This window comes from Monopterus albus, unplaced genomic scaffold (assembly GCF_001952655.1).
Source record: "Monopterus albus unplaced genomic scaffold, M_albus_1.0 scaffold455.1, whole genome shotgun sequence".
In the NCBI taxonomy this organism is placed as follows: Eukaryota; Metazoa; Chordata; class Actinopteri; order Synbranchiformes; family Synbranchidae; genus Monopterus; species Monopterus albus.
The window spans coordinates 38457-62411 of NW_018128335.1; the positions used below are offsets into that span (position 1 = coordinate 38457).

At 39.0% G+C, this 23955-nt stretch overlaps 2 protein-coding genes across 2 annotated transcripts in view; one reads left to right on the forward strand and one right to left on the reverse strand.

The window, feature by feature from the left end:
• LOC109952343 (bifunctional apoptosis regulator) overlaps positions 1–378 on the reverse strand; it is an 8669-nt gene extending 8291 nt beyond the window's left edge. Inside the window, exon 1 of the mRNA XM_020587379.1 lies at positions 273–378. The gene's annotated coding sequence lies outside the window, so the exon portion shown is untranslated. The remainder of the gene's footprint in view (positions 1–272) is intronic.
• A 546-nt stretch (positions 379–924) lies between these two features.
• LOC109952346 (zinc finger protein 850-like) lies at positions 925–23955 on the forward strand. The gene is made up of 20 exons (XM_020587381.1): positions 925–1120; positions 3748–3922; positions 4028–4515; positions 5204–5390; positions 5819–5871; positions 6742–6889; positions 6987–7082; positions 7262–7336; positions 7448–7534; positions 7924–7995; positions 8513–8755; positions 10344–11122; positions 12226–12298; positions 13091–13354; positions 14163–14785; positions 19372–19489; positions 20447–21399; positions 21496–21670; positions 21782–21913; positions 22472–23955. Exons 1-20 carry the CDS (start codon positions 1112–1114, stop codon positions 23164–23166), a joined length of 5445 nt encoding a protein of 1814 aa, XP_020443037.1. The 5' UTR covers positions 925–1111; the 3' UTR covers positions 23167–23955.

Below are 23955 nucleotides of genomic sequence, written 5' to 3' on the forward strand. Positions count from 1 at the left end.
TCACCAGGCAGCGGTGGAGTACAGCCGAGGGCGAAGCTCTGCTCGCTGCTCAGACCTCTGAAGGTGCATCACAAGTACAGTGCCTCACTTCCATGGCATAAAGCGGAAACTGCTCCTCAAAGTGTAGCCACCTAATTGCGCGCGCGCGCACGCACACACACACACCAGCCACCTAATTGTGCGCGCGCACACGCACGCACACACACACACACACACTGAGGCACATCAGTGTGTCACGTGGGTTCCTGCTAACTAAGTGGTAACACGCTCACCTGTGTATGTAGCTTGAGTAGAGAGGACAACTTCGACCTGTGTCGGTCCTCGATGATGTTGTAAAGCCTGAAGCCCAGCTGATTTGAGCCATGTGGCTTCTAAATGCAGCTGCAGTTCAAAGTTCAGCTAAGGTCACTGATTCTAGTCTTTATTTTCGACCACGAGCTTAATGAAACAGTCACCTATTAACTAGTGCTGGAAGAAACACTTTTACTTAAGTAAAAGTAGCAATACAGCCAGAAACACTGTGTTACAAGTGCAAGTCTTGCATTCAAAATTTTGCTTATGTAAAAATACAAAAGTATTAATGTTAAAATATACTTTAATTACCACAAGTAAAAGTACTTATGCAGATTGGCACATGTTTTGTTAATGTTAATGTAATGCAGCTACAAACTGACCTTAAGTGTATGACTCATTTACATGTCTGTGCCCAGGACCCATTCTCTCATCATCCCCCCTAATCTATGTATATGGTCAAATATTTACATATTTTTTACACTCACTAAAGGTTACTTTATTTTATTTATACACTGCTGCCTTCATAAACTGGCCTTTAGCTGAATATCAGTATGCTTGGGAGTTATGGTGTATTTTATGTTGGCTATATGTTGGTTCTGCCCAGCAGGTGGCAGTGTGCGTCGATTAGCTTGTGATCCGCCATCACAGATGGTAAAAACAGAGAAGAAGAAGGTGCGACAACAGTTTGGCTAACCCAGACAGTAGTGGGTTAGTTTATGACAGCTGCTCAACCAGAGTAACGCAACAATTTAGGTTTATTTACTGTTAATCCTGCTTTTCTTATGACGTCCTTCAAAACGGGTGAACACATCGCAGTATGTTTGAGGTAACGTGGCTGCCATTCAGGCTAACGTTATAATTTCATTGTAACGTTACGGCAGGCTGTCGTTTGCTGGATGTAGCTTATTATAGCTAGACTTAGTTAATTAAGCTGGGATGTAGTTAAATAAGAAGTGCTTTGTTAGGTGTGGATCGACTAGGGTGACATTGGTTTAAATATTAACGCTGTTTCGTTCTTACGTTTAATAACTGCTCAAAATAATATAGTAATAATGGCTTAAAAGCTAGCTAATTAGCTGGTGGTGGTTGTCATAAATCAACTAGCGCTCCATTCAATAAGTTCAAAACTAACTACTTATTGAAGTAGTAGGGCTTCTTTGTGTCAAAGTCTCAAGTTAGTACAGATTTAACGTTATATGATATGATATGATATCATATGTTGTTAGCTCAAGGTGTCTAGAATAATGACAGTTGGCGTAATAAAACAAGTCTATTTAAGCCAGCACCTTAATGATAATATTGCGTTTATGCATATAAGATTGGTAACGTTATCAGCACTGTACCTTAGGGCGAAATTACTGTCGCCTGTGCAGGTCATTTTGCGGATGCTCTAAAACTGGCAGCTTTTTAAAATAAATATCTAAATTTTGCATGATATCAAAAAAAAAAGCGGTATAGATGATGGATGGATGGATGGATTATATTTGGCCACACTACATTTGCTAGGCTAAATGTAATCTGAGTAAATCCAGTCGGAAGATATATGGATAGTTAGCCAAAGGGCACTTAGAAAGTAGCTAAATGACAATTTAACCTGTAAATAATAGACATTAAATAGAAAGAGAAAATTATGAGACTAGATTTGGTGTATAATTCCTACACACGGTGAATATTTGCTATACACAGGTATTGCCGCAGCAATACGCTGTATTAATGGGTTCTGTACAGCAAGGTGCTTTAGGTTATCTGCAGGTCTGGAAAAGCTTTAAGAGCATTGAATTCAATTAGCTCAATAAAGGCTATAGAAGGTTTTAAAAAGTTTTAAATTGCAAAAGTCTTGAATATGTTTTCTTGCTGCCTGTAGTTGTCAGTAACATAGGTTATTCATCTACAGTATATGCTAAAAGTGCGATTGTTTTGACAGTGTATTGTTCTGCAGGATGGTGTTCTTCATTTTTATGGCGTTTCATTCTGCACCATCACACCATTAGCAAACAGTGTCAGTATACTAGTGAGGAATCTTATCAACGGATAATGAACAGTATCAAATATAGCAGGAACTAGTGTTTTAGCAATAGTTTTCTAATTCGTTTCTCCAGTCATCATATTTTTACAGCCTCTCTGGGTCCAGGTTGTGTTAATTGATTAGCTACAGTAGGAGTTAGCATTATATACAGCAGGGAAGTACAGACAAAAAATGTGACAAATGCAAATATATTCATACTGTTAATACATAATTGTATGTTTTATTGTCCCTCCTGATTTTCCATTGTTCTTTGACCTCTATGACCATGAAAAGGTATTAAATTGCATTCCGTGTGGTGTTATAAAATGTCTGAAACCCTGTGCTCTGCTGAGTTTGCACAAATTATAATAGAATGGATCAATGTACACTATATATTTACATTACTCAGGTATACAGGTCTGTAGTAATGCATGGGTATAACATAACTGCTGGGATAATATCTTAATATTAGAACATTATTGTACCAACTTGGTTTTCAAGGTCTTCTACAATATCTTTCACTTTATCAATATACTGTTTCCAAATCTCCTATTTCCTGCAGATCTATATGAATACAATTAGATATGAACAATAACATAGTAGATTAAGCTAAATAGAATCAAACTTTAAAGCCCGTAGAGTTTGTTTGTATCTGCTTAATTGTTAAAGAGTTACAAACTTGTGATGCTAATGATGAATGAATTGCATCCATAAAAAGAGAAAAAGCAAGGTGTCTCAACATTCATGGAATACAATAAAAACAAATTATTGGATAGGTACATAAATACTTTCATACTGTGGGCCAGTGTTTCCTTATCCTTTCCTTATCTGTTCTTATTTCTAAGGACAAAGTGTGTCATATGCTGTACAGATTGTAAAGCTCCCTGAGGGAAATTTGTGATTTGTGATCATAGGGTACAAAAAACAAATTTGACTCCACATTACTTCCTCCCCTTTTGATTTGATTGCATTACTTTTTTGTTTGCTTTCAAACCTAGTGACTGGACTTTGCTTTTTAAATACCACTCACTTGCAGGACTTCGCTGTCTTTTTTCCATAATTTCATTCTCCTGCGCACCTTTCTACCATGTGCACCTTATGATATTAAAATAGACATTTAATGGGGAATTACAGGCCTATCAATGTGGATGACGTTCTTGGAATAATCAGTGAATGCACGCAGGTTGCAACAATAGGATGTTGTTGTTTTATTCTGCTGTCTTGAATGTGGAATTACTTGTCAAACCTGACCATTTTTAAGTGGAAGGTGTATATTCTTTGCCAATGAAGAATTTAGAGAGCATGCTTTCATGCCAGATTAACCTTGTGTTATTGTAGCCTGCAGCATTTTCCCCTTCCCATCACATGTTGGATATTTGTGGACTCTTAAGTGTGTAGGTAATGTTACCATCTGATTACTAAGCATGGGTGTCCTGATGTCTTAATAGGATCCTGAACTACAAGATCCACTGTCACTGAGACTAAATGAAAACTATGATGACAAGAATTCGCAACAGCAGGAGACCAAAAAAGCACTAGAAAGCCCAGACTATAACTGTGAGACTCCAGACATTCAAGTGATCATCAAAGAAGAAGAGGAAGGCTGGATTGTGAGTGAAAATCGTGAGTGGAAAATCTTAAATACCCATGTCACTTTACTACATGACATTCATAGAGTTAGTCTGTTGTGATTTTCACACTTGTTTTGCTTTGTAATCTTACTCCCAGATGAGAGCGCAGAGATAGAAAAAGAGGTTGCTTCTGCACATACTTGTCATCCAAACCTCAAAGCATGTGGGAAGGAGCGCTGCATTTCATATGGAATAAAGAGACCGCAGAGAGGAAATTCAGGGGTGGAGAAATGCTCTAAGGAGCCTGGTAGCCCCACTGTCTATGGGCAGAGTTCCTCTGCCAGAAAGGGGCAGCAGGGACACATGCTCATGGACTCTAATGAGAAACCTAAGATTTCCTCTATATGTGAGAAGGCATTGGGAAATGAGACTGTGCATCAGTGCAATGACAATGGAGAGAAAACTTTCTCCTACACAGTACGCGAGGCTACTCCCCGTACCACAAGAAACATGAAATCCCAGCAGCAAACATGCACAGACGAGGGCTGTTATCCCGAAGACCAGAGCCTTGCTGTAAAACAAAGCACATCTTTGCAAACAGAAGTGGAACTACATGAGACCAAACGATCAGCACCTTGCCAAACAGTATGTAGAAACACTTTTTGGAAATATTTCAAATGTCAGTAATTTATCAAAATCTTCTATTTTTAAATTGTTTTTCTTATCATCTATTCATGGTTGTGGTCATGCATTATTTTGCAAATCTCATAAATATTTTCCAATAATAATAATAATAGAATATTTTCTGGAAATAACCATATAGTTTGGTGCTACTTAAGTTAGTTGTGTTGAGTTTCTTATTGATTTCCTGATGAGTTTCCATGACAGAAATTGCTCCATTTAAACTTCAGCTCATTTGGTCAGCATTTCTTCAATGACTTCAATTAAAATTCTCTTAGGTTTTGCTTATTTTATTTATTTGTTAGTTGTAAATGCACTTGTATAATGTCACAATAGGCCTCATGCAAGAATATCTGTCATTCTTAAGTGGCACATACAAGCTGTCAGCAAGTTTCTCATATTTAGAATTTCTTTATGAAATTAATAGAAAATCACGAGTGGCTGCGACCTGCCATACAAATCATGTACAGAATGCACAGCCACAAAAAAGTAACAGATTTGTGATAAGAGTAGGAAAATGTTCTTGCAGCCAGGTCCATTTGCCACAGTGTATCACAATGCATGCCAACCAAATGAGAGAAATGGCTGGTGTGACTTCTTGTCAGATTTACTTTGTGGATACAGAAAATAAATGCCTTTTTGAACTGTGTTGTATATTGAGGATTCTCCTGAACGAAAGCCCCTGATGTCACGTGGACTCGACATGGCATCTGCAAATGTAGAGGAACAAACACTCCATGTGACAGTCAGACTGCAGGCAGGGGAGGAAGAAGAGGAACAAGATGAAGAAATTGGTGGTTTAATCAACTCTGACGGAGAGGTGGTTGAGTGGGATGCCAGTAAGTTATTCATACCTGCATGTTCATTATAAAGCGCTGATTCATTCAAGCACTACACATTTCTTGTTCAAGGGACCGCTTTGTTTTGGTTTCCCATGGCAGAACATTTTAAGCACCAGTTAAAATTGTTTCCTAAAAATTGGCAACTAAATATATTTGCCTTCCTAAAACAACTTTTTAAATTATGAAACCAGTATTATACAGAGCTTTAGTTCTTTTATTTTCATTATTATGTCACAACTGAATGGATGACCATAACTCAGTATGATATTTAGTTTATCATTACATTCACCTTATTCTTCTCTTTGAAAGCATCTATTTATTTAAGGTCGGAGCACTTTTTAAAATAATGTTTAAGATATTGAACAACAGTTGTCATGACAGGTACTGTATGTCTAAGCCTGAGCCAGCTGTCTTGATTTTTACAGGAGACAGTCCTGACCGAGGCTCTGACTGCACAGAAAGCCTTCAGGCTAGCAAGGTACTTTGTCCTAACTTATACATTTTGCAACACAAAGATATAGATAAGGGTGATAATATCTCAAAACCTCTGATTTCTGGGATACAATTTAATAGTACCACATGCTGTATACAGCCTCCAGAAGTCAACATGGAGTTGAGTCAATACCTGCCCTAAACCGGGAAAAAAAAAACTTTCTGTAACGCAACTTTTCCAGTTTGATAAATAAGAAAGAATGAGTGAATGAGCAGTGAGTTTTCCTGGAGGAAGATTTTATGCACATTAGCATTTTGATCCAATTGTGAAATGAATTTTCATAGGGGTACTCAAAGCCCCCAAAAATGTTATTTCTGTCTGAGGTCTGTGCAGCGTCTGTCTGATTAAATAGGAGCTTTGTTGTGGGCTGAAGAACAGCTGAAAACTTCCCACAGTGCTGCTGTCTAAATGTTGACATTATGACTTAGCCACACACAATTACTGGAGTAGCACAGTGCATCTTCTGTTTTACAGCTGATTTAACCTTTGAAGTTCAACTCTGAAATACAGTAGTAATCCAAAACTGGGTTATCAGCGGAAGTGGTCATCACTTTGACTGCAGGGTAGATAAATAGGCAGGATTACTAATTGACAGTTACAGAATAGTTTCAATCTCTGCTCTGTTTGCAGGCTGAATTACTGGTACCCAGGGAAGGTTTGAATTTATTTTAAAGGCTAATTTATCATCTGGCCTAAGGACAGCAGTTAAAAATTGGCCTTTTGTTAACACTGGAATATTTGCAGTGATGTTAATTAACATGTGCCTTGACCCTGAAATAAATTAAGTAACGGTTTTGGGGGTATATTTTTGATGATTTGTAATGATTATGATAACAGGGTGTTGTACTTCTCCAGTCACAGCTGCAAGGCCAAAGCCAGACAGGGAGCAGTAGTCCAACACTCATCATGGAAGTTGTGTCTGTGGGGGAAGATGAAGAAAGGGAAGAAGGGGAGGAAAAAGAGAGATTAGTAAAGATGAAAGCTGTTCCACGCTTGTACTGTGGTAAACAGAAATCAACACAACATTTAAAACTGTTGTACAGGTTGTAAATAATAGTTATGACTCAGTTCTGGGGTTGTGTTGTTGCACATGATGTTAGCAGGAAAGAGACACAGAAGAAAGAACAAGGGTCCAGAAATAAAACTGGTGACACTGGATGCCCCAGATGCACAGACAGAAGTTCCTGCAGGTCCTGGTGAGTGATTTGATGGAAATTTGATATAATGCATGTTTACAATTTTGATTTAATTAGTACATGCAGGGGATTCAGGTTCATCAGATTTGTAGATTTTTTTTTTGGGGTATTCACAATTCAGTATCAGTATAATATACAGTATATAGTGATATTTCCTGCTGTTTCTCTATGTTACTAAGCAAAGAGAAGGAGTAGAAGAAGAATTTCAGAAACTCCACCTTTGTCTGGTGAAGACTTGGAGGCAGAGCCTGGAAGTGAGTGTTCCTCTTGATTTTTATGGTGACTGAATACATGCTTATGCATGTGAAATGATCATTTTGAATGTTATTATTTTGTTGTAATAAGGCCTACTTTTTATCTCATAGTATCAAGGCGTACCCGAAGAAAAAGAAATTTGGCCACCATAGTGAAATCACAAGAGTTAAATGCAAAAACTGTCCATCGTGTTGCTGGTAAGACAAGAAAAACTGTGGTTTACAAGTGATAGTTGACTCTGACTCCTGTTTAGCTCATTGATTATGGTTTATTGCATATTGTTTGAGCAAGAAAACAAAAGAATTGCTGAGTGAAGCAGTAAAAGAGCTAGTCAGAGGGAGGAGGAGAAACATGTGACAGGCATTTATGTAGACATGAAACCTCCAACCGTTCAAAAAGATAGGCAATGCCTTTAACCAGGCCTTTTCTGTTAGATTATCTATCTATCTATGTAACTGGTGTTTAAATATCTTGAATCCATTTCTGAGCCAATTTTTGATACACAGCTCATATTCATATGGCAGTTTAACAGTGGTTTATGTTTTAACTAAAGCTTTTTTATTTTTTTTATTTATTTTTTTTACAGCAAAGCGACCTTACAAAAGAAGGAAAGACGTTAAACCATCCGTAGAAGGAGAAAATGCTAATCTTTCAGTAGGTAAGAGTAAATAAAACAGTCCACCAGAGGTTGTAAGCAGCATAGTATCTCTAACTAGGGAAATAAGTGGTAATGTAGACCTTAGTAAAAGTATTGCTACTATGACTGCATGCTTCTCTGGAAACTTAACATGTAAAAATCACTTGTATGATAATCAAATACCAAAGTTTGGCATGTGTGGCTTTTCCTTTATAATAATAATAGTAAGGTGTAGACCTTGAACTGAACTGAATTGAATTGTGTGGAATTGGTCTGACTATGAGCAGACCAGTCTTTTTCAACGTGGAGGAGTGACCTGGGAGTTTATTAATGAGTTAAAGTTAAGTTTACTATCAGTTCAGTATTTAAAAAGAAAATACTTTTGGTGAAGAACATAATGAGTGGACAAAAATCACTACAGTGTAAATTTGAACACAGCCTTTTTGGTTGTGATGGGGTTTTTTTTTCTGCAAGCTCATTTTGTAAGCATTAAGTTAACACCCTACCCTTGTAATTCAAATTCTTTCCCTCTATATAGGGAAGAAGCGCCCTGGCAGAAAGATGCATTGTATACCAATAGAAATACCTCCAGAGCTCCTGAAGAAGCCCAAAGAGAAGATTGAGTACCACTGCTCAGTGTGTGGCAAAGAATTTCCTCATGCATACAAACTAGAGCGGCACGAGCTGATCCACACAGGCGAGAAACCGTACTGCTGCTCCATCTGTGGTCGGGGTTTTAACCAGAAGGGAAATCTGAAAACACACTACAAGGTCCACTTAGGTAAGAGATCATCTGAACAGTGCTCGGTCATTTGGCTCAAACCATTTTCAGTGTGTGAGGCAAGATTTTGGAAGAGAAGCTTTATTTTTATTGTCATTGTAACATTGTGATATGTGGACTGCAGGCACCGAGATTCGAACCTTCGACCTTCTGGTTGGGAGACAAGTGCTCTACCCACCGCACCACTGTCACCCCCCCAAAAAATCTTAAGAGGGTACATTAAAAAAAATTTTATGGGTCACTGATCCAGTCCATTATATTAGACATAAAACGTTTAGGAAATGACATAGTTAAAAGATAAGACAATCAAAATTACAGCCCTGCTTTCTTAGGGCTTTGCAGTATTTTGGCAATATGAGAATGGGCACAAAGAAAACCAGACAAAATTATTGTAGCTAAGATTTAGTGATAAGAGCAGCAGCATTATATTTTAATTACTTTTATATTATGTCTACTAATTCAAATTATTTTTAGTGGTGACTGCTCTGCAGTTGTCTACATGACAAGATGTCTACAGGTCTTGAAAAAATATTAGTGTCCATTTGTAATCTGTAAACGGTAATCTTACCCATAAACTGTTTCTTTATATGATATTGGCAAACACTGTCATTGTTCCACACCTCTGATATTATGTAAAGTTCATGTGTGGATCTTAAATATTTAATTATATAATCATCCATCCATCTGTTTTCTTCTGCTTATTCAGGCACGGGTCGTGTTTACCGATGGATTATTATTAATATTGGGAGTTCTTGTTAATTGGGAAAATATCAGCAACATCTAAATTGGTCCTGTTGAAGCTCTAAGTCTCCTCTTTGGATGCCAAACTAATGTTATAGTTATAGTTATAGTTAGCTAATGTTAGCAAATATCGCAAAGACTGTTGTTTACATTAGTTCTTTGTTACTGATTGACTGCTATGTAGCTGCGTTGGCTAATGTTAGCAAACGTTGCATAGACTGTTGTTTACATTAGCTCTTTGCTACTGATTGACTGCTATGTAGCTGCGTTGTTCAGGGCAGGGTTATGACCTGAACAGCCTAGACTGCTTATTGATTGACAGAACATCACTCTGTTGCTTTTCTTCAACAGCATAAAGATGCAGTCAATGGTAATTTAAATACCAAAACCGTAGAGAGTGGCATTTTTTTCTTACATGCCATCTTTGGTCCAACGTACAGACACTGGTTTGATGTGGTTGACAGATTGAGTTCATTGAGCAGGCTGAATCTGTCGCACAAGTAAGCCAGTTTTCCAATGCTGTCTTTAATGGGAGCAGGAAGGTGGTGGTTGAGAGGATTGTTATTGCAATGACTTGCTGAAACCCTACTTTTTCTATGTATTCATAATTTAAATTTTTGTAAAAATACAGATGTTATTTATCTGTAAGTGGTGCACCTTTTGTATGACTGACCAAAACATTTGCACAAATGAAAGCCTAGATACATTTCTAAGGTCCTCATTTGAAACTCATTAATATTTAACTAATTTTAGAACTCAAGTAAAAGTACTAAACAATGCAAAGACTGTTATTCCTGAAGAGTATAAACCCTGAAACATGGCTTGTCTTTCCTTGATCTCTGTAAAGGTCGCAAGGGTTCTGCAGACTTTGCTGATGACGTGAATCCTATAGCATCAGAACTCTCTGAATACTTGAAGACTTTGCCGGGAGAGTCCAGGATCAGATCATCCCTCCGTTGCTTGGACTGTGGAAAAGAATGTGAGAATCAGTCTGCTTTACAAGCACACCACATCACTACACATACACAGACAGCTGCTCAATCAGACACGGTCGAGCACAGTGCATCACAGCTTCTGTTCTGCCGCCGCTGTGGCATTCAGTTCAGTGAAAAAGAAAAGCTGGAAGAACACATGAAAACTCACATTAAGGAGAAGCCCTACTCATGTCCTGACTGTGGCAAGAGATTCATCAATGAGAGCTACATACAAATCCATCAGCGGATCCACACCGGGGAGAGACCGTTTCTCTGCTCCCAGTGTGGCAGAGGTTTCCACACAGCTTCATCTCTCAAGCTGCATGAGATGCAGCACTCAGGGGAGAGGCCATTCGCGTGTTCCATCTGTGGGAAGACATTTCGGATAAACTCATATCTAACAGCACATTACCAGACCCACATGAAAGACAGGCCTTTCATTTGTAGTGTCTGTGGAAAAGGCTACTCTAGAGCCGAGGAACTGAAGGTGCATCACAGGCTTCACACTGGGGAGAGACCCTATAAGTGTGGAGAATGTGGGAAGAGCTTCATTTACCGCCAAGGTCTGCGGCAGCATCAGCGCACACATGCTGGAAGACGCATCGGGCCAACCAGACAGCTCGGTAGACCGAAGCAGCAGGCTAGGCTGGATGTCTAACAGTTGATCTGATGATGCAGTCTTTTTGTTGTTGACTGTGTTTGAAAATATTGCAGTAAAATGTGCTTCTTTCCATTCCTCCCACCTACAGCAGAAGTGATTAGTGTGTCTGAAAATATGCCCTACATGGTCAGTGTGCATTGCCAAGAACTATTTGGAAGCTTACTGTGTTGTCTTTCTTGTATCCATGTTTTGTACCCATGTTTTTATGTTTACTTCAGTAGCCCATCTGTAAAATTTGAGTGCCTTTGTATCCTGCATGCCAAATACTAATACTAAATGTTAAATAATTATGCACAGTATCCTTGTTGATGGAATACATACATTTTTAAGAAAATGTCTCTTTTTCTACATTAGAACCAATGTACAGTATCTTTACACTATAAACTATAGGATTTGATACACTTATCTTAGAGACCACCCTTAACAGATGATATTAATGGAGCACAACATCCTGAACAAAAACCTTTTACCTCCTTTGATTTCTTTATGCTCTGTGTCTTGCTTTGCAATATCTAACCACAGTTGTTACAATTAGTGATTTTGACATGATCCACTAGCAGAACTAGGACTCTACAGTCATGCTAGGAGCTGTCTCAGGTTGTATACGAGTTAAATGCCAACTCGTGTTATTATGTGTGTGCTACATTTTTGCCATTTTGCAATCATAACAGCATCTAATGAGGACAGGTAGGCAAATTTATAATGAAACAACCATAGTTTTATAATGTAATATAATGATATAATAGACTATGTTGGGGTTCCCCTTAAAGGTCACAGTGGTGACTTTTTTTAAATCTATTTTTACAGTACCTTTACAACTCGACTAATGTTCAAAGACAGTATTATGTTGTGAATCCTTGGAGGAATAAGGTTTAGAGTGAAGTGAAGATGCTGCTAAAGCGGTGCTATATTTCGCATATATAATGTCATACACATGTTGCAAACGCTATCTGATAGCGTCAGATATTGACCCCCACACACTCCGATGCAGTAGGTGGCGGTATGCGCCTTAATCATTGGTTCGTTATCTGCCAGAAGAAGAAGAAGAATCACAATCTAAGCTTGCCCTTGCATCTGTTAGCGTTATATGCTAGCTTCTATCTCTACTTGCAAAAAGACGATTTACTTCTCTAAACATGTACTGTGGAGATGACGAGACTCAGGGAGGTGAGTTGAAGCTAACATGATAAAATGCCACGAATGAGGTGAGTGTTGGGCCAGCAAAGGTTGAGTTAGTGCGGCATGCTAGCTGGCCTCTAGCTAACGTCAGTTATCCAATATTAGTGTGAAAGTCTTTAGTACAGACTTAAAGCCTGCGAAGTAACCCAGTAGAGTGTTGTCTGAAGAGGAAAGAAACGTTTAAACATGTTTCCAGGTAGCCTGGTTTAAAAAGTGATGTTCTTGCAGCTCAGCAGTAGTGATGGAAAGATCAAGCCTCGCTGAAGCATCGAAGCTTTCCAGCTATATGAAGCAAAAAAATAGTTTGTGTTGAAGCTTCAAGTGACCACAAATCCACCTAGGGGTCAAAATAAATGACCACGGAAATGTGTATGCTGAGTTTATGTTTAGAATTAGACTTTGAAGCAGCGCAACTCAGCCTTTTTTGTGTAGCTCAATACTGTGGATTAAATGACAGAGAGCTTTTCTTCCAAATGAAACGGGCTAGAATGTTTGTAAAATTATTGCCTCTGTCTGTAATACCTCAATGACTACATGTCAGTGTGTAAGACTTTATCTTCATAAATATGACTGTCTCCAATACAATGAATTGTTGTGCTTCTATCTAGATATATAGATCTATGTTGGTTGTGTGTGTTTGATAGCAACAGTTTAATTAGAAAGCAGGTACTCTGAAAATATGGTGCTTAAAGTGAAACTGATATCGGTTTTACTCAGTGCTTTGTTGCTTTTGCCATATTCACACTATCTTAGATTTTTTTTTAATTTTTTATTTTTTAGGAGAAACAGCAAGAAGTCTAGAACACAGTGGCTTCAAAGAACAGTCTCGGGAAAATCCACATGAGGAACCAAGACAATTCCCAGGGCCTCGCAGGTCCAAGAAGATCTACAGCTGTCCGACTTGTGGAAGAGTTTTCTCTTACAATGGTTCCCTGCATCGACATCTTGTGATTCACTCTGGAAAGAGACCCTTCAAGTGCTTCATATGTGGAAGAGGATTCACCCAGAGTGGAAACCTCAAGACTCACATGAAAGTTCACAGAGGTCAGAACAAACAGGAAGCTCCTAGTTTTCAAACTACACATTTGTTTTTAATTATATGTTTTTATGGCAAGGTCTTAGTTTTTCAGTAGGTTTTTCCTCAAATAAAACGTAGGTTGTGTGGATCTGATACTGTCTTGTCACTACAGTCTTCTTTTGCTCAAAAGTGCGGATTCTGATTTATGGGTACAAATTATAACTAAGAAATAAGTTTTGGAACTTGTTTTCCGCTGACTGAAGGCCTGGTCACACTAAAAAGTGGCACAGGAAAATTTCTCCATGTCCCTCCAAGCAATATTCTTGATGTCTCTCAGGGCCAGTTGGTAAACTACTGTAGCTAGTGAGCTAACATGCTACCGTCATTCTATTTCTCTGTACTGTGGTGTTTACTCATGCCTAGGATGATGATTATTATTATTATTACTGTCCAAAATGTACACCATTTTGGTCAATAATAAGTTACCTCGGTTGCTAAAAAGATGCAAAGTTAACGCAGTTCATTCATAAACCATCAACTGCTGTTTCATAACTGCCTGCAAACCATTTCTCCTTTGTTGGAGCAGCTTATCCTCTGACAAATGAGGTGGAATAAATGTTGATGGTGCAACACAACTAATAAGTTGCAGTGTACAATCGTTTTCCTTGGTGCAAACGAATCCACTAATTGCGGTGATTCCACTGATATGAATTCATGTCGCATTGACATTTTGCAGTTTTAAAAATGCTCCTGTGACCAGTCCTTAACATTGCAAAAATGTCTAAGAATGAACTATAAATCTGTTTTTTTTTTTGTTTTGTTTTGTTTTCACAGAAGAGTTACCAAAGTGGACTTTACTTAAAGAAAGGAGTCCTCCTAAAGAATCTCCTGTGACAGTTCACGTGTGTGGAAAGTGTGGCATGGACTTCCCTCAGAAACAACAACTGGAAAAACACAGAGAGAGTCACAAAAAGCCTTACACTTGTCTTGACTGTGACAAGACATTCAAAAATGAGTATTATTTTAAACTACATCAGCGCATTCACTCTGGAGAATCTCTTTTCCTCTGCTCAGAGTGTGGAAAGGGCTTCCTCACAGCAGATGCACTTAAAAAACATGAGTTGACGCACACTGGAGAAAAGAATTTCCACTGTGATCAGTGCGGGAAAGCATTTGCACAATCCTCCAACCTCCGTTTGCACCTCAAAACACATACTGGAGAGCGGACTCATCTCTGCTCAATCTGTGGTAAAAGCTACTCTAGAGCATGTGCTCTGAAAGTTCACCTGCGAGTTCATACTGGAGAAAAACCATATACTTGTGATAAATGTGGCAAGTGTTTCTATTACTATCAAGGTTACCGAGCGCATCTGAAGACTCATGACAAGAAGCCAAAACCGCCAGTAAAACCTCTGGGGAGACCAAAACAGCAGCTGTTGGTGGTAAACAATCAATGTCATTAGGGAATTCACTGAAATGATAAAAAGGAAAAGTAAATGTGTTACAGTTCAAATATTAGTAGTTACTGTAGGTACACAATATGGTTACATGTTGTAATTACATGTCGTGTACGATCTGATCCATTGCTACTTGTCAGACTGTAGTATCAAAAAAGTAAATCATGTTGTATTCATTGTTATTGACATTTATGTTTGTGTGATTCACCTGAACCAGACATTTGACAAGACATTTTTATCCAACTTGACTCCAGAGGTGACAAAATTTTGCACTTTTAAAATACTGCCTGTAAAGTATATTTCATTCATATGTACTTGCTTTAGTCAGAATTTAATTCATAAAATAATAATAATGACATTCAGTAGGATGATAATGGTAGTTACCTACCTGTACACCATTATTAGGACTTTATTTTAGTATTTACTGTAGTCTTGTGTTTTCCAGACCTTTTCCGGTTTTGAAGGCAAACAAAATGTATTTCACATTTTCCTCAAAATCAAGGAAACTACAATAGCCGCAAAAGGAGAGATGTGAAAGAGCATTAACTAGAGCATGACCTGCATGTTCCTTTTCATGCATGTTGATAACAACCTTGTTAATTTGTCATGGCAACAAAGTTGATAGTGGGTGTAACAGCATTATCTGCAAAGCACAGAAAATGTTAACACCTGTGTGAGACAACTCAGTCACAGCTGTGAAAAATATATTTTCTCATGCCACATTTCGTCTTGATCATATGCACCTCCTGCTGATCCGTTTGGGGAACCGGTGACTTGGCTTCAAACAGAATCAATCAATCCAGCACTATTAAATATCTTACCTCCTTCTGGGTCTTGGTAAGCAAAGCTGCCCACATGAGTTTTATTCTGCAGCCATGTCCTCTAGTTCCTCCATGGGAATCCTGAAGTATATCCCAGTGTGTTCTGCCCCAGCTTTTACTCGGGTTGTCTGGAAAATCTGCAGAAGGAGAAATCCAGCATCACCCAAAAAAAATCTTTCAACTTGAAAGCTTTCCTGTGCTTGACCCAAGAGACATGTAAGTAAGTACTGTGATTTAGGACAATTTTGAGGTACTTGAATATTTCCTTTTAATGCTCTGCTCCACTAGAGTTTATAGACAAATACTGTAGGTTGAAATTACTCCCACCTTTACCACCTTTACCAATGTGTCACCAATTATAATCCAGTAATGCAATATACTGTATATTATTCTGAAATGGACCATTCTGTATAATGAGAACTTTGAGTACTTTATTATTTTGATAACACTGGAGTACTTGTGTACTTAAAAGTTTTGAATGCAGGACTTTCACTATGTAAATGGTGTAGATCAGTGTTTCTTCCAATGTCCAATGAGTATGTTGTCAATTTACTTTTTCTCATCAAGGATTTGTCTTATTTTTCTTAAACTACATCAAATAAAAATACATAATCACTCACTGATGATCCTTTTATTATTGACGTGCTTTAGATCGTAAAGTACAATTTTGCGGCATTACATAGTGGTGTCAGTATTATACACGGTATTCATGTCTGTGTACGTATGTTAAAAAAGTAATGGGTAGTAGATTGAGAAACGACAATAAAGGCTTTTGTTGTGATGTATAAAGCCAACCGGAAGTTCCGACACTACTGTAAGGTGGTTAGCAGCTAAGGCTAGAAAGGTGGTTATAAGATCCAAACGCTAAATTAACTTAAGTCTTGAGTTAGCTGTGATTGATCAGGGGCTTTGTTTAGGCGTTGAGCATGAAGATGAGAGAAAAGTAGAAATATTGCCATATTGTACTTTCAATAAATTTGTATCGTGCGACTACTTTTTACCTGAGGGGAAAAAAAATTCTATGCTGAGGTTGGTCAAAATGTCTATTGTCTGTTGTTAGCTAGCTAAGTTAGCGAGTGTCACTCGAACGGAGGTAAAATTTGCAGCACAATTATTTTCATGCTTTATTCTACGGTGACTCTGTCGGAGCTGTTTATTGTTGATTAGCGGCTGTAGCTTCGGTGGCTACCTAAGCTATTGGGTGGTCACTTAGCTAGTTGCTAAGACGAGCAAAGCTAGTAAACGCCATGTCAGTGGCTAGCTGGCTAATAGTTTTCTCGAGGCAGAGGTGGTCGTTGACCAAAGTGGTGGTCACATCACGACTCCGACGTCTCATTCGCAGGTCAAATACTGGGTGTGTACTGCACCGTGTGTTTGCTCCTGATGTAATGTGTTTTATTATGACAGCAGAGATACCAACAGGTTAGTCAGTTAGATTGCTGACAAACTTAAATCACAGTTAACGTGAAATCTCTATGGAGCAAAACCTAGTCCCTAGCTAATGCTACTGAGCTAGCTGGGCTATTCGGTGGAGATGATTGTTTACTCTGACGCCCAAACCGCTTGAAAGGGCAGTAAAATATTTGACATGATACATTCTTGACATAGTTACCATACCCAATAATGATGCCCATTTACTGGTTGTTATGTGTCTGAATGGTAATGATAGGTCCTTTAAGGTAACCTGTCCATCAGCTTCAAGGCCCACCCAGGTTCAAGCCCCAAAGCCCTGCTGAAGTGTCTTTGTGCAGGACAATGGTTGTCTTCCAGGGCGGAGGCACTGCTGTGTAGACCCCCATCCGTAGACAATAATACTCCCCTGACTGAAAATAGCAGGAGGCTGAAAAACTAAAAATGATCCAGAGTCCAAAGTCTAAAATTATGTTTTTAGATGCTAGTCCAACAATCCAAAACCAGAGTGTTCTGTTTTCAATAAGATACTGTATACCAATAAAAGGCTGCAAATCATCACATTTGAGAAGCTTTAACCAGAAATTGTCAAAACATTTTGCTTGAAAAGTGACAGAAATGATTGACTAACACTGCAGCTTTAAAGCACACCTGATTTAGTCTACTAAATATTTTCCATGGCTCATTGCAAATCGTAAGAACAACTGAAGTAGTAGTATAATTCATTCATGTCACCACCACCAGTGTCATAAATGTTTCCAAGAATTGTGTTGAGCAGCTAATCTTGATTAGAAGAACCCTGAATATATTTAAGATATATTAATGGCTAAAGGAAAGGAAAGTTGTGACTCTTTGGCTGCCAGATTTGCCTGTCAAGGCAGTCTTGGTTTATACTGTTTGTTAAAATAAAGTCATGTCTGTGTATAACAGCCATCAGTAATGGGTTTATACAACATTATTTAATATATTGTATGTATATAAGTATTGCAAATATTTGACCCCTGAATTGGTAAGTTTCCTGAAGAAATGTGATTGGGACCATTATGGCCCTAGGCTGTGGAATTCCCTGCCTTTAGATATACGCTCGATAACTGAGCCGGCAGCGTTTAAGTCAGCGTTAAAAACACATCTTTTCAAACAAGCTTTTAATGTTTAGCGTGTTCACTGATTTTCATCACCTTTAATAATTTATTTCTTAACTAGTTTTAATATATTAGTGTGTGTATTGCTCCTCTGAGCCACCAAGGTTAAGCCCCCGGTGGAGAGCCGGCTGGGTGGGAGTTGGCCTATATCAGACGCTGGATATCTATTTGGCTTCCATTTTGCAGTTAGCCTTTCTCTGTTTCCTTCGGTTCCTGAACATTAAGACTGACATTAGCAGGAAGATCATGATTGATCTAGTTGTTTTGATTAATTTCATTGTCTGCCTAAAAGTTGGACTGGTGTTTTTGAGACTTAAGCTGTTGTAGGTCTCTGATTCTTGTACCATTGCTAACTCTGAGAGATGAGGCAGTCCAAGTAACTTCAAAACAGTGCTGATTTATTCAAAGGATCACAGGTAAAATTAACATTACACGCTCGGGTATCTTGCACCTCCAAACTGCACGCAGGCAGATGAAAGATGAAAGACCCTGAACCCACCAGGCCTATACATTATATCCCCTCGGTTGGGCTAGCCCCATACTACACAGAAACGTCAACCGAGACATCTCTGTTACCAGCTCTGCAGCTGGTCATAGCAGTAGTCAAAACATGAAGCAAATCAGTGTGAATGTGTGTGTCTGTTGATTAAGTGGTGTGTAACTAAAAACATTCTCACACGACCTCTAGTAACATGTCGTGACTTAAACATAAGAACATATTATGGCTAAGGCTACAGTTATACACATCATAATAATAATATTAAACACCCTGTCTGCTGACAGTCATCAACTCTTCTCTCTAGTTATCCTTGACCAGATGTACCCTGTAGAAACTCATAAGCATGACTAAGCATTTAACAGTCTAACTAGACATCCTATCTCCACTAAACATTTCTAATACATAAAGTATCTAACCAATATCTGACTAAAAATACCTAACACCGTTTTAGTACTAGATTATAAAGTTGCAGTCAGAGACACTTAATGAATATTGGCCTGAACATTGTAATACTATCACATAGTTATTATTTCTTTCTGTACCATAGATGTAAGACATCTTTACATTTTCAGTGCTAGATTTGTGTTAGTCCTGTAATAGCCTGTAATAGCTGTGACATTTTGGGTATATAAATTTACTGACTAGCTATAAATGATTATTTGCCTGTTGACTGACTTCTGATTGTTCACCTCTCCAACATTGTTTATTTGAGAGATGGGCTCTGAAAACCCAGATGACTTTGGACCTGCTGTGATCCTTACTGACGAAGATCAGCAAGAAATTGGAGGTTTGATCAACTCTGATGGGGAAGAAGTGGACTTCTCAGATCTCAGTGAGTACATAAACAGCAGGGTATACTTTATAATAGAACCCTCTCTGCTGTAATTCAACCAAATCATTGGTATAGATAATGGATGGATGTTCAGTTTGCAGACTACTACTGTAATTAATATTAATCTGAATGGAATTGTCCACATAGTACTTGGGGAATTTACACAAACACTAGCTTCAAAGGCCAAAGGCTACATCAGTAGTGTTCTTGATATAGCAGCAATAACACGTCAACCAACATGGTAATGTTAGATGGTGAAAATAAGTGTTGTGATTATCTACATCGGGCTGGTTGATTCACAAACAAACTTCAGTTGATTCACAAACAAATACATTTTATCTGAGCTGCCTCTTTAGGGTGGTATTAATCATATAAAATCACAAATTCAGCATAGCCATCTCCAGGCATTTCCGTTTAATTAATTTTTCTGACTAGAAATGCAATGATCATGTTTTTTCTCTCATAATATTACTTCTGATCACTTAATGGTATTGGCCAATATGAAGTGACTTGTATTTGTATAGTGCACACTCAAAGTGCTTTCACACTATTTGGCCATTCACACACCGGTGTCATCACCGGGAGCAGTTGGGGCTTCAGTGTCTTGCTCACAGACACGTGGACTGGACAAGACAGGAATCGAACCGCTAATCTTCCGGTTAGGAGACGACCCGCTTTACCTCCTGAGCCACAACTGCCCCCAAGTTGCTCTTTTTTTCTTTTTTCCAATTGAAAATGTGCATATTTGCAGTTATCTGATATATCTGTATACCTTTAAAACATTTTAATAGCAGAAAAGCATTATTGCACTGACTTATATTTGACTCTATGTATATGACATATCTATCCACCTTTGCTGAAGATGCTGCTTGTCCTCAGGGATTTATAGTTTTGAAAAAAGTGTTTGCTTTATGTTTTCCTAAATAAAGCCTTGTTCTTGTTTTTGTGTTCATACAGGAGAGAGTGCCATCCCTGGCACTGGAGTTTTCGAGGCGTCCTCAAAGATGTTTGTTCACAATGACAATGAAAAGCCATCCTCTCTTCACAGCTGCTCAGTGTGTGGCAAAGACTTCCCGTATGCCTCCAAACTTCAGCGCCATCTACGCACTCATTCAGGAGAGAGGCCTTTCCCCTGCTCCATGTGTGAGAAGAGGTTTCCAGAGAAGGGGCTGCTCATGATTCATGAAAGGGTCCACACTGGGGAAAAGCCGTTCCCATGCACTTTCTGTGAGAAAAGATTTGCCAGTCAGGGGGAGCTCCGGCTACACCGGCGGACACACACTGGCGAGAGGCCGTATCACTGCTCCATCTGTCTGAAGAGCTTTTCTCGTCACTGGCACCTGAAGACTCACTTAGAGGCGATGCACTCTGAGGTTGTTGCGGGTTTTACAAGGAAGAAGTTCCCGTGTTCAGACTGTGACAAGAGCTGTAACTCAGCAGCCGAGCTGAGAGATCATCAGAGGACTCACACTGGAGAGAGGCCCTACCAGTGCTCTTTCTGTGACAAAAGGTTTGCCTTGTCAGGTACACTTGTGAGACACGAGCGCCTTCATACTGGCATTACACCGTACCACTGTTCTGATTGTGGCAAGACATTTGCACAGCAGTGGACCTTGACGACTCACATGCGGACTCATACTGGTGAAAAACCGTACAGCTGCACACAGTGTGATAAATCTTTTGTAGCTCCCGGAGAACTTCGGAGACACACCAGGATTCACACAGGAGAAAAGCCGTACACCTGCGCAGACTGCGGAAGACACTTCTCACTGGCAGGAACACTCAGAAACCACAAACGGTCTTGTATACAGAACAAGAATGGACCAGTTACAGGTGACATCTTAGGCCCAGTTCAGGCTGCAGGCAGTGAATTATCCCAGCAAGACCTGGCCAACAACATCAGCTGTGAGGTAGTGACAATACACAGCAATTTCAAACTTTCTTCTCTTCCTTACAACCTCATAACACCTTTGTTATCTCTATTTGTTCTTATGAAACTGTTACAGGTATCTGACAGGCAGTGTTTACCCACTTCAGTTGAGCCCTGTTTCTCAAAGGGTTTTCACTGTGACAAAGCGGCTCAGTATATAAATAACCTGCAAGAACCAGAGAAGGACATCACTTCCAGTCCTCAAATGAATGTTATAGTGAAAGAGGAGGAAGAAGAGGAACCACTGTGTGGTATGTGAACACGAGATTCCAGATTTTTGTTATATATTTAAAAAAAAACATTCATGACTTTGCAAATTGTTTTTACTCTACTGTGTGTGTGTGTATGTGTGTTTTCCCCAGTAGAAAAAGCTGGTCTGGGGTCTGCTTGTGAAGATTGTACCATGCCAGAGGCAACTGAAGAGCAGCATGAGGAAAGCAACACAGAAATAAGGATCACAGTAAAGGAGGAGGAAGAAGAGGAACTTGTCAACAGTAAGAAAAATACTGTGAAATTTCCTTATAAAAGATATGAATCCACTGTATAGGTATTGTTTTATTTAACTGCAATTGTGACGTCCCTCCCATTGTCTTGGCCAGCCTTGGCAGGATTGGCTGATATGGGAGAGTCGTTAGCTGATCAACTTCACCTGGGCCTTCTTTGCTATAAAACCTGGCCCATGTGCTGTGTTGGGTTGTTCCTTCCTTTACACCTGGCATCCGCTTTTGTTTAGTGTTAATACATTTGTGTTTGTTTAATTTTAACCTTTGCATGGACTCCCTTCTTGTCGCATTCTCTGAGAGTTCTTAAACATGAATTTGTGCAGGCCTTTACTGCATCCGTTGTTTTGGCAATAAGGCTTGTGCAGTACACACATAGAAGGCTGTTCATCTTATCATTTTTTTATCTCATATGATGGCCTTTCAATTATACACCATGTTGTATCCCACAGCAAACAGTATTTTAACAAGTAAAAAGGTGTATATATATCAGATGTTTCGTTTTTCTTCAGCATTACTAGCATGTTTCAGCTCCTATTTATGTTTCTACAGTGTCTGGAGAAGATTCCGATCAGGCCGCTGACAGTGACAAAGGCAGTCCTCCAGCATCACCAGTGCAGGAACAGTTTAACAACAATCTGAAGAGCTCTTACTGCTGTGGGCTCTGTGGAAGGGACTGTCACAAGATGTCTGCATTGCAAATTCACATGCGAATTCACTCTGGAGAGAAACCTTATCAATGCACTCTGTGTGGGAAGCAGTTCACACAAAAAGGTCAACTCAAAGGTCACCAGAAAGTCCACACAGGAGAGAAGCCCTTCTCCTGCCCAGACTGTGGGAAGAGCTTTGCCCACTCAGGTGCCATGAACAGACACCGGCTCACACACACAGGAGAGAGGCCCTACCATTGCTCAGTGTGTGACAGGAGCTTCAATCAGTCTGGCCGCTTGAGGGAGCATGAGAAAATCCACTTTGGAGAGAAGTTTGACTGTCCCGAGTGTGAAAAGAGTTTCACACGAGCTTCAAGCCTCAAAAACCATTTCAGGCTTCACACGGGAGAGAGGCCATACAGCTGTGACATCTGTGGGAGAGGATTCAGCCGCTCACAAAGTCTGAGGCTTCACAAACGAAAGCACGAGCAGATTCAGATTGTGGAGGAGTCTGCTTTCAATGTGAAGAATGACGACTTCTCACAGAGTGATGATAACTCTCCAATTAATATGTGTATAACAGACAAAAATGACTGATGGTGTATCTATGAACCGTACACATACATACAAGTAGTAGTATAACGATACCAGATTTTAGGCAGTAAAACATGAACTGAAAGAGAGGAGAGTCAGGGACTACCTCTGTGAATAGCTTGTGGTGGTTCACCCTAAAGTATTAAAGCTAAAATATGTAGAAAAATGCAGACAAATTAATAGACAGGCACAAACAAGGTGATGTTCAGCAACAAGCAACACATTTTCAAAGAAAATGATCAGACAAATATTTACTGCAAACAGCTTTTGTAAAATCTTGGAAACTGTTTAGACGATACGTTTTAGAAGTCATATCTGCTCTTGTTTATCACCTTGACCTATGTTAGATGCATCTGAATATCATAGTACAGGTCTGTGATTTTCCACTTTTTCCATTCAGTATTTGTCATTCAAACACATTGTGCATTTGGCAATTGGATTGAAAAATAATTGTTTTTGTATCAGATATTACAGTGGTCTGTGAACAGTCTATGAATCAGGTGAAACTGGAATTCATTTTTTGGGAAATGTAGCCAGTAATGAAACTATGGGATCATGATATTCATCAGTGTTTTTCCAAAACTATTTTGGCTTAGTGGTGTTATTTTATTTCAGCATCCAAATCATGAATCAGGTTAAGACAAGCTCTTAAGGCCAAGTAACCATTGTGAATAAAGGAATCATCCTCTGTGATATAAATGACTAATTTTAAGCCATTTAGATGGTAAATGTTGCTCAGTGCTGCCTCTATTTAAATTGTATGGGTCATGTTATACTGAACAATAAAGGTAA

Bases quoted from the DNA above. Each gene is read 5' to 3' on its own strand.
- LOC109952346 (XM_020587381.1), top strand. The intron at 8,756-10,343 runs GTAAGAGATCAT...ATCTCTGTAAAG, and splicing joins ACACTACAAGGTCCACTTAG to GTCGCAAGGGTTCTGCAGAC. The intron at 21,400-21,495 runs GTAGTGACAATA...AAACTGTTACAG, and splicing joins CCAACAACATCAGCTGTGAG to GTATCTGACAGGCAGTGTTT.